This window comes from Acanthopagrus latus, chromosome 5 (assembly GCF_904848185.1).
Source record: "Acanthopagrus latus isolate v.2019 chromosome 5, fAcaLat1.1, whole genome shotgun sequence".
In the NCBI taxonomy this organism is placed as follows: domain Eukaryota; kingdom Metazoa; phylum Chordata; class Actinopteri; order Spariformes; family Sparidae; genus Acanthopagrus; species Acanthopagrus latus.
Window position 1 is genome coordinate 4452829 of NC_051043.1, and position 18288 is coordinate 4471116.

The 18288-nt window shown below is 40.1% G+C and overlaps 2 protein-coding genes across 5 annotated transcripts in view; one reads left to right on the forward strand and one right to left on the reverse strand.

The window, feature by feature from the left end:
• adgrd1 (adhesion G protein-coupled receptor D1) overlaps positions 1-15416 on the reverse strand; it is a 56991-nt gene extending 41575 nt beyond the window's left edge. For 2 of the 4 annotated variants that reach the window (XM_037097503.1, XM_037097502.1), the window contains exons 1-2: positions 186-708; positions 49-82 (exon numbers count right to left, since the gene is read on the reverse strand). In XM_037097503.1, the coding sequence (XP_036953398.1) occupies positions 49-82; positions 186-260 (109 nt within the window). In that variant the 5' untranslated portion in view covers positions 261-708. Of the gene's footprint in view, positions 1-48; positions 83-185; positions 712-15255 lie in introns of those variants that run through there. The other 2 variants (XM_037097501.1, XM_037097500.1) reach the window with 2 other exon arrangements.
• stx2b (syntaxin 2b) lies at positions 2735-16231 on the forward strand. The gene is made up of 11 exons (XM_037097507.1): positions 2735-2982; positions 3059-3136; positions 3230-3329; positions 5610-5684; positions 5799-5872; positions 6418-6526; positions 13193-13266; positions 13439-13576; positions 13739-13849; positions 13982-14090; positions 15326-16231. The coding sequence occupies exons 1-10, from the start codon at positions 2953-2955 to the stop codon at positions 14075-14077; spliced, it is 885 nt and encodes a 294-aa protein (XP_036953402.1). The 5' UTR covers positions 2735-2952; the 3' UTR covers positions 14078-14090; positions 15326-16231.
• Positions 16232-18288: the final 2057 nt, after the last annotated feature.

The window sequence follows — 18288 nt, forward strand, 5'->3', positions numbered from 1 at the left end:
AAAAACAAAACAAACAAAAAAAAAACAACAACAAAACAACAACTTTACCTGGATGCTTGGCGGGTTGTACCACTGCGTAAACCTGTAAATAAATCAAATGTATTCATTACAGCTGCTATGATCAGACTATAATTTGAGAGGATGCGACTAAAGCTCTCAAAATGTGTGTTTTTTTGAGAGTTTACCTTAATACAGGAGACAAAAACTGTAAAGAGGTGAATTTGCAAAGACAGTTCCATAGCTTTTTTAGAAGGTACCATAAAAGTTTTTTTTGTTTCTTTTTCAAAAACAGCTGTTAAATCCCCAAATGAAGATGAAGCCAGGAGGAGTCACTCATAATTAAAAAAAAAAGAAAGACTTCTGATCAGTCCATGTGTCCAGGCTTAGAGATATAGATAAAAGCTGATGCCAACAGTACTGGAGCAAAAGACGAAAGGAATCAATGTTCTGGCATGAGGCAGAAAAACTTCTCAAACTGTCCTTTCATGATAAAAATCTGAAGCGTCCACTTCCACGTAGAAAACCCGTGTAATCCTACAGAGAACCAGTCGTTGTTTCTCTGACTTTCTGTGCCTGCATCTGGAAACAAGGAGCAGAGGAGCTCCGTGGAGGCGTACTGACTTTCTGGACTGAACGTGGGAATTGCAAAACGTGATGTCATTTTTTTTGGATCTTCTGAGGAGGGGCGTTCTGGAGCCCGTGCGTAAATGGCATTATTTGTGCGTAATTGGAGATTGCGCAGCGAATGAATGAGATTACGATCTGTACTCTGCGGTCCAAAATGCTGTTTGGACAAAAAGATACGTGTTAAACATGTGATCTCATGATTAGTTTGCACGGCGGGTTGAATTACAGGACTACACCCCGGAGAACAACAGGGATGCTGCTGAGACTGGGTGGTTACTGAAAGGCGGGCAGACGGAGAAACCACTGGAGTCGCACAGTTACAGAATCTGGATCACTTACTTGAACTTTTTATGAGGGACCTGTGCCGAAAGTGAGATGCTTTACAGCTCGTCTCTTCTTGTGCCACTGTTGTTTGCCAGTTTGGAGCAGCACCTGGCTCCAAACCTTTATTGCATCCCTCCATCAAAACCGTCACTTTTGCTCCAGACTATGTTCAGTTTATTTCAGTTCACACTGGATGCCTGTCTGCTACTGGCTGCTCATGTGAAAGTGGGTTACAGTATCTTCATGGACTGCAACTGCTAATGTTTTTGATTAGTTTGGGCAAACTTGCATTCGTGTCAAAACTACTATTTACTTTTAAGTCAGTGATGGAATGTAACCCAGTACATTTACTCGAGTGCTGTTCTTGAGAACAGTTTCCAGGTTCTTGTACTTTCCATGAGTTTCACAGTATTTTATTTTCCTGCAACGTTATACCTCTAACTTCACCCTCAACTGCTGCATCACGGCCAAAACAGCGCATTTTTAAAGAGAGAAAATGCCAAATGTTGCGTCTGATCATCGCTCGATCTGTAGTTTCCATCATATAAGCGGGCAGAATATATGGAACTATAATGGTACTTTTGAGACTAAAGTAGGTTTAGACAGAAAGTTATTTTTGATACTTGAGTATATTTAATAACAGACACATTGAGACGTCTATATATTATATATGCATTCAAAGGGGTGACTTTAAACACTGTGACCTCTAGGTGGTTTTTACAACACTGCTTCGGCAATGCTGCCTTTAAGAGTGAGTTAAAGCTGCGTGTCATATAACACCTCCACTGATTATGACATGGATGTTCACAAATCATGTGTCCCGTGGTTTTGAACCCGCAGGAGGAGCGGGGAGTCGCCAGAAGCGCTGCTGGTCCCGTCACAGGCTGCAGAGGTCCGCCTCAACATATATAGTGTAAATATATCCAGGTCAACAGCGACACCGTGTGGCCACCAGATGAACAGTCCAGCGCTCACCCAGGCGTGCCAGTCTATAATTTATGAAATCCTCCCATATAACTGCCTGCTGGCGGTGCGTTTGCCCTCAAGCTCCAATGAATCATCTTATAGAGAGATAAAACACTGGTCACAGACTTACAATGCTCCTTCACAGAGGTGCTCAGCAGATATCCTTCTGCTCACTTTCAATATATAACAGCAGGTCCAGGTTCAGGTCGGTCACTTCATTAGTAGTAGATTTGGTTGGTAGAAGACGAGACACAGAGTCAGCAACAGCACCGGCAGCAGACAGACATAATGAAACAAGAGAGAGGTCCTCTTATTAAAGATATAATATAGATAGCAACATCGATTTGAACCATGTGGGTTGGAGTAGCATGTCCCAAGTCGTCCCCACAGTTCAGATACGGGATCATGAAATTAAAAATGAATCCGTTATTAACTGTTAGTTTACTGTTTTATCTGTGTGTTGCTGCATCGGCAGGTCTCCCTTGTGTAAGAGCTCAGTGACCTCAGTGGGACTAACCTGGTTAAATAAAGGCTGAAAACAGTAATCAGTTAATAAAAGTACCTCTGGAATATACTGAAGAGAGGAATAACATGTTATTGGCACGATTTTTTAAAACAAACGATAACACATGACATTGTGATTGTGAAAGAGTTTGTTTATCCTAATGGCTGGATCACATTTAATCGAAAGGTGTGCTAGTGTGTGCTTTCTCCCCCTGAAGGCGGGGATGGGTGGGTGGTGGTGGTGGTGTGGGAGATGAATCATAGGCGTGTCCCGACGAGACGCGGTGGATCTGTTCCTGATCCTTCCCGCTGCTGCGGTGAGTGCGATCGACCCAGCGAGGAGCGCCAGCACAGCCGCGTCAGTTGGACGGGACTTTTCAGAGCAGTTTGGAACTTTTAACCCCCCCAATCGTCTGCTGATGTCCGCAGTAAGGTGGCCTCACGTCGTCCCTCTGCGACCGGACAGTGACAGGATGACCCAGCGGCTGATCCACTAGAGTTATCCTGGCAGGAGACGAGCCGATCGCTGGGATGAAGGATCGCCTGGCAGAACTGACTGCTGTAAGTGTTTTTTTCACGCTTAAAAAAAAATACTTTGACAGGTAATAAATAATTGGATTTTTTAAAATCCGTACAGAGCAGGACAGCAGCGGAGGAGGATGTTGCGGTCGCGGTGGACAGAGATGGCTTCTTCATGGAGAGCTTTTTCAGGAGGGTGGGTATCAAGTTCACCGTGACGCGGTGCCAGCATGCAGGGGTTTGGGGACTGATGCCAGAGGCTGACAACTGGTGTTCCTGGTTGAATTAGGTGGAAGAAGTTCGAGGACTCATCGACAAGATCGACTATCAAGTGGAGGAGGTGAAGAAGATGCACAGCACGATCCTGTCTGCACCCAACCCAGGCGACAGTAAGTCTTCACACAGTGTTCAAAGGTGCGTTAGTCTTGGCCAGTGGTCTCTCAAAAACACAAGGGTAGCAGAAATGAAAGGGAGTTGTAGTCCATTTACAAAGCATGACAAAATACAACTGTATTTTTATGGTGTTTTTTATGTGTTGGGACAAGTTCAGGAGTTTCACAGACTGAGGAAATCAGCTGCTGCGGAGTCTGGAGATACACCAGCTGATACTTCTGTTTGACTTGTCAGATTATTAGCAGTGTGAGCAGACAGTGGCTGGGATGACTGGCTTCTTTTACACCTACAGCCTGATGGATATCACATATGCCTGGTAATTGGGTGCCAGTGATGTTTTGGACAGTAATCCCCTGGCTGCAGAGCCTTGCCCTGTCCTGGGCCCTGCAGTTAGTCATGTTTTCCAGGGTTGCTGTTTCAAGGGTTAATTGGTGCTTTCAGTTATCTTGGCTGGGGTTTGACTTTTGAGGCACCAATGTCTCACTTCCTTTGTTACACTTTCCTCCTCATTGTAAACGAATGGCTGCGTGGTCCGGAAGCCCGCGAAGGAAACAGTTCTATTCACCCTAAGATCTCTGCAACGGTTAATTCATCCCGGTATATCAAAACTATCGGATTCCATATTTTTAACACAAGTATTTTCTGGATTCCTATGACAGTTAACCCAGCTGGCATGTTTGGAAGGTTGGAGAGCTTCACTTTTGTGCAGGGATTCTGCAGATGACCAGAAAAACTGCATGAGGAACAGCTAGGCATGTTATGTATCCAGATGTGAGGTGGCAACAGTACACTCTGTTTACTGAAGTAGAAGTACAGATACTTGTGTTAAACATGACTGGTAAAAGTAGTGGTACTGATTCACCCTCTTTACTTAAGTAAGAGTAATAAAGTACAGGCTCTGAAAAGTACTTTAAGTATAAAAGTAGAAAGTATCCCTCTGAAGGACATTCGTAGTGGCCATTCTGCACCAAGCTTACTGAGCCTCATGTCATATTGATTTAATTGATGGACTGTTAAACTTAAATCAGTAGGATTTTCCCAGCTGGTTGTAAATGCATCACAAAGACAGCTGATTGCACCTTTAGGTAAAGTAGATACCTGAAAAATCAGTACAGTCATTACAATAATGAAGTACTTTGTTACTTCCCCCTTCTGTTGCATAGGCAGCAAATCAAAAGAAATAAAGAGGAGTAACACTGATAATTTATATTAAATATTGATGCAGTCAGAGAAGATTTACACAGGATATCTTTATTTAAATTTACAACAGTCTGATAAAATGTCAGATAATATGTAGTCTCATCTGTTTGAGTAATTTCTAAAAACAGAAGTTAAACTTCTTGGATTTAAGCCTAAATGTAAATCCTTTCTGGGGTCTGACCTCCTCATGACAGCAAACTGAACATCCATGACTTGTGCACAAAACGAGAGGACCCTGTCTCATCATGTTAGGGTTTGGAAAACCCTGATCGAAGTGTTTCATACTAAACAACTAAACATTTAATTGAGAAAATGATAGACAGAATAATCATTGATAAAGCAGTTGTGAGTTGCAGCCCTAGTAGAAAATGCACAGACCACACAAAGGTAAATACGATCTTTAGCAGATGTTATGCAGTGATCATTTTAAAAAAGATCTGTGTAGCAACCTTTGAAATCCTGTGAAAAACTTTAACTTGGAGAATGCCAAAAGAAAAAAAAACTGCCTCTGTGAACATCTGCAGACTCAAAGCAGAAAAAAAGTTGCCATGTTCCCATCCCTCGCCACCATTTTCTGACATGTTACTGCCCAGACAACTAATCAATTAATGGATAAAATCATTTACAGATTCATCTACAAGGAAATAATCATTAGTCACAGCTTCGCTTTTAACTTCGCTTTTTTGCAGATGTTTGCAGGCTCCATTGCACAACGTACAGAGCAGACAAAGTATTTCTAATGATTTAAAGATGTTCCTGGCTCTGTTTGGTTCGGTGTGTGAGCTGAGGCCCGAGGACCCTGCATGACAAAGAGTCAGTTTACAGTGCCATGGCATCGTCACTGATTGTGCTTAATGTAACACAGTACAGTGTTTTTAGGGTCCATGACGTGGAACTGGTCACCGGGGAAAGAAACAAAGGGCCTGTGCTTTGTGCAGTATTTTCTCAGGGTTGTTGCCGAGCTACAAGATGAAATCAGAGTAACTCCAATATTTACAGGAGAGAGTCACAGTGATTAGCTGGATGACATTATGTTTCCTCAAGTCTGGCGTCTTTTTTTTCCGATTTGTGTGAAGGAACAAAGGATCAGCTGGGCGCTCTGACCAACGACATCAAAGGAAACGCCAATGTGGTGCGAACTAAACTAAAATGTGAGTCGAACCGCAAAGTGATTGTCACACTTATATATTTATTGACTAAACCATATGTAAGCTGGTGTTGTCTGCTGTTGTGTAATTCTGCATTGTGACTCTTTCCTTGTGAAGCCATGGAGCAAAGCATGCCGAAAGATGACATAGCCAACAGAGCCTCTGTTGACTTCAGGATCCAGAGAACACAGGTCAGAAAACAAACCGTGAACTCATCGTTGTCAGATGTACTCAAGTTTCGTACTGCATCCTCCATTTCTGGAGGTTAGCAGCAAAACAGCCTTGAAGCATTCTCCTAAATAACTGAAGTAGATGGGGACTTGTTTCAACATGAAGCAAATATGAAATGGCTCCATACAGCTTGCATGGTGTAATACGTCTTTCTGGAAGCCCCAAGATCCCAAATTAATTTGAAAATACATTATTTGTACCCTTTCTTAAGTCAAACTCTTGACTGCCGCTGCTAAGCTAAATCCGTTAGCATGCACCGTTTTGGGCGAACTGTAACTTTAATTCCCACTTAACTTTACCACTTTCACCGTTTTATTACAAGATGTGTTTGCAGGTTACAATTGCATTTCTTTTGTTTGAGTATAATGTTGAACTTCATATCGAGGTACAAACTATGATCCACTTTTATCAGAAGCATTTTGTGCAGAACTACTTTGTGGATTATTCTAAAAGTCTGCAGTCTGAAGTGCCCACCCTCTGTCCTTGTGCTCACACTTGTCCTTAGCATACAGTGCTGTCCAGGAAGTTTGTGGAGGTCATGACAAAGTACAACGAGACGCAAGTGTCGTTTCGGGAAAGAAGCAAAGGAAGGATCCAGAGACAGCTGGAGATAAGTGAGTGACACATTATGGACCTCCTGGACCCTCATGAGGCCAGGAAACACATCCTTTTTTCTATTTCTGAAGCTTCAAATCATTAATTATGGATGTAAAATGCTGCCACAAACATGAAATACCCACTGTAAACAAATCAATGTCTGGGATTATGTTGCACATTCAAAGATGTAGAGATAAAAGTGTGACAAATGAGAGCCTGAAGCTGTGTTCAGACAGGATCCAGGAAACAGACCACACCGGTTTCCTTTCTGCTTCTATGGACACGAACAGAGCTGTTGATAAACAGACAGCCGCTGCACAGAGTTTAGTGTTGGAGTTTTTCATGTTTCTTTGAGACGTCATGGTTCTTTTTTTATACGTGAATAAGTTTAGTAAGTAATATACATAAACGGAACGCTTTTCAATATGTTTTTTTCCATCCCCTGTAATAAATCAAGCATCTAGTTATTTAATTAGTACACATTATTTCAACATGATAGAAATTGCAGTAAATTTGACCCTTAACGGAACACTCAGATGTAATTACAATAGTGAGTAATGTAATGTAAGATTTAACATAATGGAAAACATGGAGTATACAGTGTAAATAAGTATATTGGTGTATCAGCACTCAAACAAGCTTGTGAGTTTTAGCTTGTGTTAAATGTGTTTGTCTGCTGCAAGACAAATATTTTTCAGACGGCCTGAAAAAAAAAAGATAAATCAGTAAATGCCTCAACAAAAATGATATTGTTCTGGGCCGAGACCCATCCCCCAGTCTGGTTTCCTGAAAATTCAGTCCGCAGGTTTTGTGAATAAATACAGAAGTAAAAAAAAAATCAATATTATTATATGTTACATTAAATACATCAATTACTCCCTACATTTACCTTTAATAACATTTTTTGTCCATTGTATATCGTATAAACTATTTATTTAGCCATTTATTTAATCATTTTGATATTTGCACTTTCAGTCCTTCACATATTCTGCTTTCTCTGCTCAGAGTTACAGTGACAAACAGTTGTAGGAGAAATGTGTATCAGCTGCATTGTGTTCTGCACATGCGAATAACATGAGACAATTGCGAAAGGGAAACAAATAGGACCGTCTGACTCAGTCCCTGCGGCCAGCATTAATGAGAGGCTCCAGTTCTCCACGCTGCGGGTGGAAGCGCCTGATACTGGAGACGGCTAGCTGTGTTTGTGTTGCCCGGGGAAACGGGCCCGTGTAACAGGAGTTCACCTGTCTTTGACACGGCCACATGAACCTCTGTGTGCGCTGACGTGGACTCACACCATCTGTCTGTATAAATTCAGAAGTGAAACTCATTTTGTTGATGTGTGTTGGAGTTGTAACGGAGGTGTGTTTTTCTGTGTTTGGCTCTGTCTCTCCGAGGAATAGCAAAAGGTGTGTGACACACACAGTAAGCACCTGCATAGAGACCTGTCTCCTCAGGGAGGGTGCTGTACACCGGGAGGCACGGCTTCAGAACTAGAGGGCTTTCTGTTGATAGAGTTTCAGCAGCCGTCTCTCTGTGAGGGCTCCTTTGTTCCTCAGGCACATCTTATCCACGAGTAAACCGACCGCCACAGCAGGAAGTGACTCCAATTAAACATCAGGTTATCTAAATTAACACTCCTGTGATGAATGCTACGTTGGTCTGTGTTTACGTTGTACCAACGCAATTGTGGTTTGGGTTCAAAAAGGCACATTTACATATGTAATTTCAGTTGTGTATGTGATGTCAGTTTGCTACATTGGTAAGCTAAGATAAATCATTGTTGACTTTTGGTTACAAAGTGGAGGCAAACAGCTGTTTGGGTGAAAGTCCTGTGCTTTGTTGCTTTATATTCTACTTCACCTGACTTCCTCCTTTCCAATTACAACTACAAGAGTTTGCCAAGCCGGATGTCAGGGATTCTGGAAGTGGTTGAAAGCCTTCGCTTTCTTGCGGAAGGCATCTTGTAGGCTAGATGGGTCTCCTGGAAAGGAGACACTTGGGGGCCTGCGGAGGTGTTAAGAGTCTTAAGGTGCCTGTCAGCTTAGAAGAATATCTTTGGCTGGGGGCTAGCTGGCCCTGGAGCTGATGGGAGGTCAGCCAGCTAGTGGATAGCAAACACTGGAGCTGATAGCTTGGGCTGGTAGCTGGTAACCTGGGGTTGAGGCCTGGGTTTGTCCAACAAGGTCTCTTCTAGCATAGCTACTTTGGACAAGAGCTCTGCTATGCCCAGAGCTTCTCACAACCTGGGCTTAGAGATCAGCATCATCTTAAAAATGGAAATGGCCTTAAAAAATGTCCCATATGTCCAGTAATTGTAAGCTGGTGTCTGCTGGGTCCATATTGTCCAGATTGTTCTGTGAGGTTTTGGTTTTTGGTTGGACCCAGAAGCAGAGACCCGAGGTGAGAGAGGCGAAGACCGGGGTTATGCAGAGGCAGGTGATGAGACTGCTGCAGAACAGACACACACACACACACACACACACACACACACACACACACACACACACACACACACACACACACACACACACACACACACACACACAAACTGGAAGGAGCAGGGTAGGGAAAAGAAGGGCGGTGCAGGTAAGGAAAAAACAGGAAAACAACAACAACAAAACCCGCTGTCATGGCACACCGTGACAGTTTTTTCTCTTGATAAATTATCAGGTCATCTTGAGAAATTGGTCTTCTATTTTTGGAGATAGCAAAATAAATTAACCGGTTATCATGAGAAAACTGTGCTTTGTTATCATGAGATAACAAAATAATGAACTCATTATCTCAGTATACAATGCTATACTCATGATAATGTCATGGTCCATTCTTATGAATCGAGTGAAGTTGTTTTCTCATGATGAATCATCTTGTTATCTCAAGAACTAGGCCTTTTATTTCTCCAGAGAGCAAACTGTGTTGACCCATTAAAAACCAGAAAACAAGCTTTGTTATCTCAAGACAATGCCATTCAAGAAAATAACTGCAAGCACAGATATTCTCAGCTTCTGTAAAACCTCGAACACATTACCAGTTTTTCATTTTTGGATTTGAAGCCTTAATTCGTAGTTTTACCCAACAATTCATCTCCCTACTTGGGGAGAAGTCGGCATTGTGTTTGCAGCGGCGGCGTCCCCTGGGTGGATAACAGCACTGTTATTTTTCTGTCAGCTCAATCGATAGGGCAACAATGGGGCTTGCTCTCCTTACCCAGCGCTACCAGACAAATGTATTATCCTGGGACTAAACAGAGAACGGTACATATTATAGCAGGACTAAGCACAGACATTTGTTGTTGTCATTCTTGACATCAGTGCAACACTCACTGCTCTGGAAGTTTTGTCGATTATATGACAGAATTTGTTGTTTTTAAAGCAAGATGCTACAAGGATGAACACATCTCTAATTACAATAGGGTTTGTCACAATCAATATTTTAGTCGTAGATGTTCAAACCATGTACCCTGAAATTCCTGCGTAATTTATTAGTGTCTTTCCTGTTCACCCGTATAAACACATACACAAATAAACAGAACACTCCAAACATATAGTACATCCATGACATAACTGTTCATATTAATCGGAACCCGACTTCTTTGCACCCCACTCCCACAACGAGTCTGTCCCCTAGAATGGAACTAAACCTGCCGGTCAAATTATACCTCACATAAGACACTACAGTATAACTGTCCTTTATTAGACAAGTTCCTTATTTTTGCTGAGACTAATATAAATAGACCATTTTTATTTATATATGAGAAACATCTTGCTCCTAATCTTCTAATTCTTGCAAATTAACCTGTGCTGAAATATGAATGACAAGTCGTTCTGACAGAATGAGGATTTCAGCTCTGTTGCCCAGGGATGACTATGCAAGATAACCCAATTGAATATCCTTTTAGTGAGTCTATGATTAGACATCTTCACAAGTCTATTCCAGAGCTGAAGCATTTGACATTTATGTCTGATGATTGGAGGTTCCCATCCCATGTCTCCATTAATGGCCAAAATTGAAGTAGACCTGTAAAGCATAACGAGACACAGAGCACAGGCATGAGTTGTGGAGTTTTGTGTAATTATGAAAGCCCAAATTATCACACAATTAACTTTGTTCATTACTGAACCCAGAGCTCTGCCCACTGACTGCATGAGAACACGACAGCATTTCTGAAAATATCATGTCATCATCCAGCCTCAAGCCAAGCACAATAGAACTTCGAACTTCTCTCCTGTAACTTTTGTCTCAAATGTACTATTTGTGATTTATCTTGATTTACTACGCTATGCGGGGTCAAGGTGAAGTCTGAGCAAGTGAGTCTTGAATCTTTTGCCGAAGATGGTGAGTGATTCTGCTATTCTGGCATTGGTTCGGAGTTCATTCCACCAACTGAGGCGCCAGAACAGAGAAGAGTCGTGACTTCACTGAGTGAACTTTGTTTGTTCTCAGCGATGGTGGTACCAGTCAGCCCAGCTGATGTAGTAGAGGGAAGTGCTCGCGCTGGAGCGTGTGGTCTGACCAGTGTTTGGAGGTAGATGGGTGCAGTTCCGTCCATTGACAGCCTTGAAGGCCAGCACCATGCTCTTGAACCGGAAGTGAGCTGCAACAGGAAGCCAGTGGAGGTCGCCGGGGGGTCACATGGGAAACGAGGGCATTCTGACCGGCGCTTGGACCAAGAGTTGCGATGTGTCCTTTGTGAGGAAAGACCAGATCCTGTGGATTTTGTAGAGGAAAATTTCTGCAGGATTGGGCCACAGCAGTGATGTTTGGTGTGCAGGACAGTCTGTCGTCGAGGATTATGACAGACTTTTTCCATTTATCCATCACAGTTTTTACCTCTCTATAGAGAACTTTGCATTCAAAAAAAGATTACAGTTGTGAAAACACATATAAGAGAGTTGCATGCATCATTCTCTAGTTTTACCTGTATTGCCTTGACCTGTCTGGGACCCATTGCCCTCCAGAACTGGAGATTGTGAGTTTGTAGATAATCGACATGCAGTGAAAGGCCCCTATTGAAGTTGCTCCTCACAGTGCGTCTTATCAAATGCTTTTTTTCAACCCCTCCCCTCAGATTTTAGTTCTTACTACTTACTAGGGTTTTTATGTTTTCTTAAATAATTTCTGCTTAACACATTCGGTCATCTTAACATTCCCCAACTGCACAATAAAGTCCAGGATAATGTTATTACTTTGGTTGGAGGACAAAAATGAATTAGGGAGTCACAAGTGTAATTCAGTTTTTTCCTAGTAAATCATAAATGTGAATCAGCCTTAACAAAACAGGGTCCTACTTGAACCTTTACCATCAGTAAAGAGTGGTCCCGTAGTTTACATCTACTACACAGTATTGAAAAAACCCTCATTGTCTATTCTTTCAATTAACTCACTGTGGTTTAAAAAGCAAAACCTAACAGTTATTTAAGCCTTCCTGAGGAACAGTCTACTAATTCTTAATCTTTAACTGACACTGAAGTGAAATCTTCTTAAAAATCATTAGAAATCATCAGTATTGTAATGTTGAGCAATTTGTATCGCCACAATTGTTAGTAGTGCTATTTAAAATATTTCTGGTAGGAAGTCCCCACACACATAAACAGCATCCACATCAGACAGACTAGTCATCTCAGCTGTACCTCCCTCTGAAGGTAAATAGCAGGAGGACATAACAATAATTCAGCATCTTGGATTTGCATTCATTTAATGTCCGGTTTTCAGCTCTTCTCAGTTTTCAACTATGGGTCGATCAGGTGCTCCACTTTGCATTCCAAAGGTTTTTTTTTGGAGGGAGTGTGCAGCTCATTTGTAGAGATAATATTTGATTAAGGTTTAAAGACAAAGATGTAGTACACATGGAGTGCTGATCATCAGTAGCTACATTTTAGAATCAAAACAGTGGTGGAAGGAGTACTTAGATCTAGTACAGATACTCACTTGAAAGTGAAAGTGGCAATACCACACTCTAGAAATATTTTGACATAAGTAAGTTAATTTTAACTAATGTAAAAGCACAAAAGTACTTGCATCAAAATACATTTATCATACCAAAAGTGCACAATATGCAGAATGGCATATTTCATAATAACATCTATCATATTATGGCTTAAAATTGCAATGCATCAGTAACTGAATATAGTTAATGTGTTCATCCCTTTAACACACTGGTAAAGGGGGTCTACCTACTATACTACTATACGTAGTTTATCTGCTGGGTAGTTTGTGATTTTCCCCTCAGAAATAAAATGGAGTTATATCTTTATCTATTAAAATGAATCAGTTGATTCTATTCTGTGTATAAGTATTTCAGTAATTAGTAACTAAGATTGCCATATACATTTAGTAGAGCAGTGGTGCCTTTGAATTGCAGTAGTGTAGAAGTATATGGTTAGAGAAAATGTAAATACTCAAATAAAGTACCTCAAAAAATACTTGAATAAATGTAATTTGTTAAATCCCAGCAAAGAAAGCAACAACGTGGCTTATTTTGCATTTCCTCCATTAACACAGCATTAATGTCAGTGTAATACTGTTAGAACCCAGGGCTTGCTGAGGATTAAAGTAACAAGCATATCAGCAAACCAGGACTTTTCATCACCACTAGTGTATTGAGTCATAAAGTGATACATCGAATAGAGCTAGGTTCGATTCACTGCTTGATAATCACTGGATGGTGTTCATTATTTTAGCTGGAAGAGTGACCACCAACGAAGAACTAGAGGACATGTTAGAAAGTGGAAATCCATCAATCTTCACCTCTGATGTAAGTTGTCTCCTGCTTTACTGTCCAGTATGTTACTTTTTACAGGGTTTAAAGCTGTGACTGCCATCTAGTGTTGGATGATGAGCATTATTTGGGGTGTGGTAGTGTCTTGCCACACAGCTGAGAATATTTATTTTTCTCCGTTTGCTGTCTCTTCGTCTTTCTCGCTCAGATCATTTCTGACTCCCAGATAACACGTCAGGCCCTGAATGAGATCGAGTCGAGACACCAGGACATCATGCGTTTGGAGTCAAGCATCAGAGAGCTCCATGCAATGTTCATGGACATGGCAATGCTGGTAGAAACTCAGGTAACAATAGGATCTAGCTGGAAAGTTTCATAGTCGTGTCTACTTTGTGATACAAGCATGGCAACATGTAACCACTGTCTTTTTCATTAATAGTACCAAGACAAAATCAAATATTAGATGGCGTTAATCTAATTTAAAGCACCCTGGTTCTGTCATTTACAGGGAGAAATGGTGAACAACATTGAGAAGAACGTGTCCAATGCAGCTGAATATATTTGTAGTGCGAAGGAAGAGACCAAAAAAGCAGTGAGATACCAGAAGAAATCCCGGAGGGTATGTGTTTCTTTCTCATTATGCATCACAAATTAAAAAAAAACTTTGCAAATGTCAATTATACAAGATGTCAAAGTTCAGTGACGTGGGACCACTTGAAAGTGCCATAACAACCTGTTCTTCACTCGGCAGAAATACATAATCCTTGCCTTTGCTCTGCTGATCCTGCTTGCTGTCATTGCACTTATTGTTGGCCTGTCTGTTGGACTAACCAAACCACCTGAATGAGAACGACTGTGAGGTAACGCCTCATCCACAACTTCCATCCCTAAAACCAATTCATCTGTTCATTTGTTCATTTAACTGCTGAATGGTTTAAGGCCTGGCACAGAACACAAATATGTCACACATTTTTCTTGCAGTAGTACATTTTGAGATTCTGTGCTGTATTTCCTCCTTGGCACTTCTTCATTTGGACCAAGAAAACTTGCAAAATACACATTTAGGTGCTTATGCCTCATTTGTATTTTAAACATAAAACATTTAAAAAAAATGTTTAATGGTTTTTGAAACAAATGATTTTCAAGTAATCGACTAGGAAAGTTTCATGGTGATCTACTAGTAAAATGTTTGATCTTTTTCACCATTTTTGTATAAAAATGTATCAGAACAAAAGACTTTCACATACTAACCTTATCACTTGTAATCAGGGAAATTTAAAGGTAAAAAAAGAAAAGGTACATTTATTGTCATTTTTTAAAATCTTCCTTGTCGATTTAAACAATTTTTCACATTCAAGTACATAACTATAAGGTTGTTTTCTCAAATGCAGCAAATACTTATAATCCTACCAAGTATACTTGTGTCATTTCTAGTCATAAAATCTTATTACACTAAATCAAAGACACAGTCTCCTCGATAGTAGCATTTCATCTCATTTCATTTAAGATAAAGGGACTTGTTTTTGGACATTCCCTCAAACAGAGGACATTTTTTCTTGTTCTGTTGGCATTTTTTTTTTAACTTAAACAAAGAAGAAACATTTTGTTCTGATCATTTGTTTTTCATACTGAGTTTATAAGTGGGTTTCTGTTCCATTTTTTTTTAGTTTTCTCACACTTTATCTTCTCAAGGTTCATATATCATCCCCAGCCTGATTCATAGAACATTTTAATCTTAAAAACATTTTTCTATGGCTGCTGACATTGTTGGCTTAGTTGTAGATTATAATATAATATTATAATAAAATAACCCGCAATTTTGAGCGGGCTTTATCCAATGTTTAGAGTTATTTTTTGGAAATGTATTAATATGTGTGCACGTTTAAACTGAAAGTGTCCCATTTGCATATTCAAACATTAAGTTTCAGAAAACTTGTAATTCAAAAAATAATTACCTTAATATTTGTTATCATCTGGGAAAGTTTCATAGTGATATCTGTTTGTTAAAATATTCACCCTATTCACCTGTAGTGTCTTGTAATGCATTTCTTCACAGTCAGCAGTTCTGACCCCTGTGTTCTTGTCACGTCGACAGAAACTTCTCTGCCTCGCCATGTGTGGGGCCGCAGTTCTCCTCCTCCTGCTCATCATCATAGTTGGAGTCTTTGAATGATGGCTTTCAGGGTTCACACCCTCACAGTGGCATTCAGCTCCTGCAGTGATGACGCTCAGATCAACATGATAATAAGACAAGTCATTCACTATCCAACAGCATTACAGAGAGGACCACAGCGCAGTATAGCCGCTGTGGTCCACTTTGCACCAGTAACGTCCGACCTCATGACACACTGTTCCGGATATAAAGAGTTTTGAACAGTGTGTGTTCTGTTTCGCTGTCACTTTTTCAGGTTGGGTTTAATTTTTTCTTGGTCTAATCACTCTTAAGAAATAGTTTGACATTTTGGGCAGTAATCATATTAACCTTCTTGCTGAGACCTTTATGAGAAGATACATACATCTCATAGTTCTGTGCATATTATCAGCAGCCGGATAGCTTAAAAAGGTCCCAAATTGTAGAAATTGAGATTTTCCAGTCTTTTTGATTATACATAAACAAAACAAAACAAATGAACATAATATGGGGCCTTTAATGCTGGAGTGTTATGTGTCAGGTGAATCTCATCAAACTCTTCCCAGGAGGGTTAATAAGTGTTTGTTTTTTCTCAAAATGTTGAACTATTGATTTCATATGTAAATATCTATTTTGACAGTCTATTGCCCTTTATAAAGTTGTATAATTTGTGTTTACATGTTTAAGTGTATGCTCTGTATGTTCTTGTTGTTTTTATATTTTCTGTAATTCATGTGAATTGAATGTGAAACCGCTAAAGCTAGGGAGTCCCTCGGAGTTGGAAAAAAAATGTGAAAAAACAAAAAAAAAATCACTGTAAGCGTTCCTAGACAAATATTTTGAGATCAACTGAATGGAATTCCCTATTTTGCCAATAACTCAACATCAGAGAGCTTAAAAAAGTGCCTTCCTGACAGTGAATATAAAACTAGCTCATTGAATTGTATTTGTCACCATTATGGTTTGTGATGAGAGAAATATTAGCTGTAAAATAAGTCTTGGTTATCTTGGAGAGCACATGTTTCATTGTTTTGTCTTAAGTTATATCTTGTATTTTATATTGAAACGGAACAATTAAGTCATGTAATTAAAAAAAAAATAGTGTAAAAAGCCTCTGCACACTGTGTTGTTTTTGTCATTCATATTAAAGGTGGTAGCATTGAATTCACTGGTGATGAATACAGGATCACTGCTGGTATATTAAATTGAAGACACCTCAGAATTTGTCAGACTGTATCAGGGTTATTTTCGAGCACAAACATTTGGAGGTTCGGTTTGTTTATACGAAAACAGAAAGAAGCAGAGGGTGCTGTTTACTTCAGGATAATGAGCACTTTGCACAAAGCACTTGACTTCCGTGTAATCAACCAAACAAGATTAGTGAAGAAAGTGGAAGAAAGTCCCCCGAGGCCGAGTTCTTTTCTCTCTTTGAATTAGATCAAAGGAAACTTCAGAGGTGAACTCAGACTGAAATGCCAGAGAATGTCCTTAAAATCTGTACATGGGGGTGTTTTCAGGTCACTGAACAAGATGCCACAGATGTCAAGTCAACTTGATATTATGAACTGTGATTGAACTTGGACGATGCAGTTTATTTGGGAGACTAATCTCTGTTGCGGTGAGAACCAATGTGTAGAAATCACAGTGTGAAATATATACAGAGATTGTTTATTCTAATCAGTGCAATTTTGTTTTGAACACTACTTGTACTACACTACTCATTGATTAGTGGACATTGTGATCCATACTGAATTCTGTGCAACCCACCAGTCTGTTTAAATTTAACTGAAGTCTGTTTAACCCACTAGTCTGTTTGGATTTTATGAACATTTGTAATCTGACATTGTTCACATTCTTGTCTTCTTCATCCCTGCCTTTCTGTCTTTGAGATTGTGTGCCAATTTTTATATTCATGCCTTCGCGCCGGCAATAACCGTGGCCGGTGGCTTAATGTCAAACTGATTGGAATTTGATGGTCAAAGGTCGAGGTAATTATGGTCGTTCTCATTCTCATGAACTCGAAATCTCAGGAATGCACTGAAAGAATTTTTTCAAATTTGGCGATTTGGTAATCACAGGTCAAAGGTCAAACTCACTGTGACCTCACATCCATCCATCCCATTCTTGTGTATGAGACATTTCAGGATTGCATAGAGTGAATTTCTTTGAATTTGGGACAAAACATTTCATTGATATTGAACTTCAGGTGATTATTGTTGCATTATGTAGTGTATGTCTCCACTAGTCCTCTGTATGAATTGTCTCTGTGAAAACAGCATGTCTCTCACAGGAGATTATTTACTTGAATTTCACAACAATATATAGATATCTTCAATATATTAATACCTTCTATTTCACCAAGGACTACATTTTCCTTTTATCTATTTTCTTCAAAGTATTTCTAAATTTTCTTTCAAACATAGCCACGATGGCTGGGGGACAGGAATTACATACATAGAAATATATACATATCTCAGATATTTTCTATATGCATGTAGAGTTTAGTGAATAACTTACTGCAGTGACTCAAGACCAGATCTTCTGCTTGCAATGAATAGCTTTAGCCAGCAATGGCTAGAGAACTACAATGGCCTGCTTTTGATGTACAGACTTTAGTCAGCAATGGCAAACCAATTTAAGAACTGATGACCGAATTGAAGATAACATGATGTCTGTGGCTGCACATGCCCCATGAGCATCAGAATTTACATCAAAGTAAACTTAGAATCTAGAATGTTGACGAGAAAGCTCAGGCAGTGACACACACACTTCTGACAACTTAAACAGGTCAGTTGAATAGCACACCCAGCAAAGGCTAGAGGACGATCATGCAGAGCTTGCCATGAATAGCATTTAGCCAGCAATGGCTAGGAAACAGCAACCCTGTGATCTTGATCTTCATTTATTTTGCATTGCCAGACCTATTT

What these genes read in the sequence shown, in the direction of transcription:
- stx2b (XM_037097507.1), top strand. Translation starts at nt 2,953, where the DNA reads ATGAAGGATCGCCTGGCAGAACTGACTGCT. An exon ending in CATCAATCTTCACCTCTGAT is followed by an intron (nt 13,267 to 13,438) that starts GTAAGTTGTCTC and finishes TTTCTCGCTCAG; the next exon opens with ATCATTTCTGACTCCCAGAT. An exon ending in ACCAGAAGAAATCCCGGAGG is followed by an intron (nt 13,850 to 13,981) that starts GTATGTGTTTCT and finishes TTCACTCGGCAG; the next exon opens with AAATACATAATCCTTGCCTT.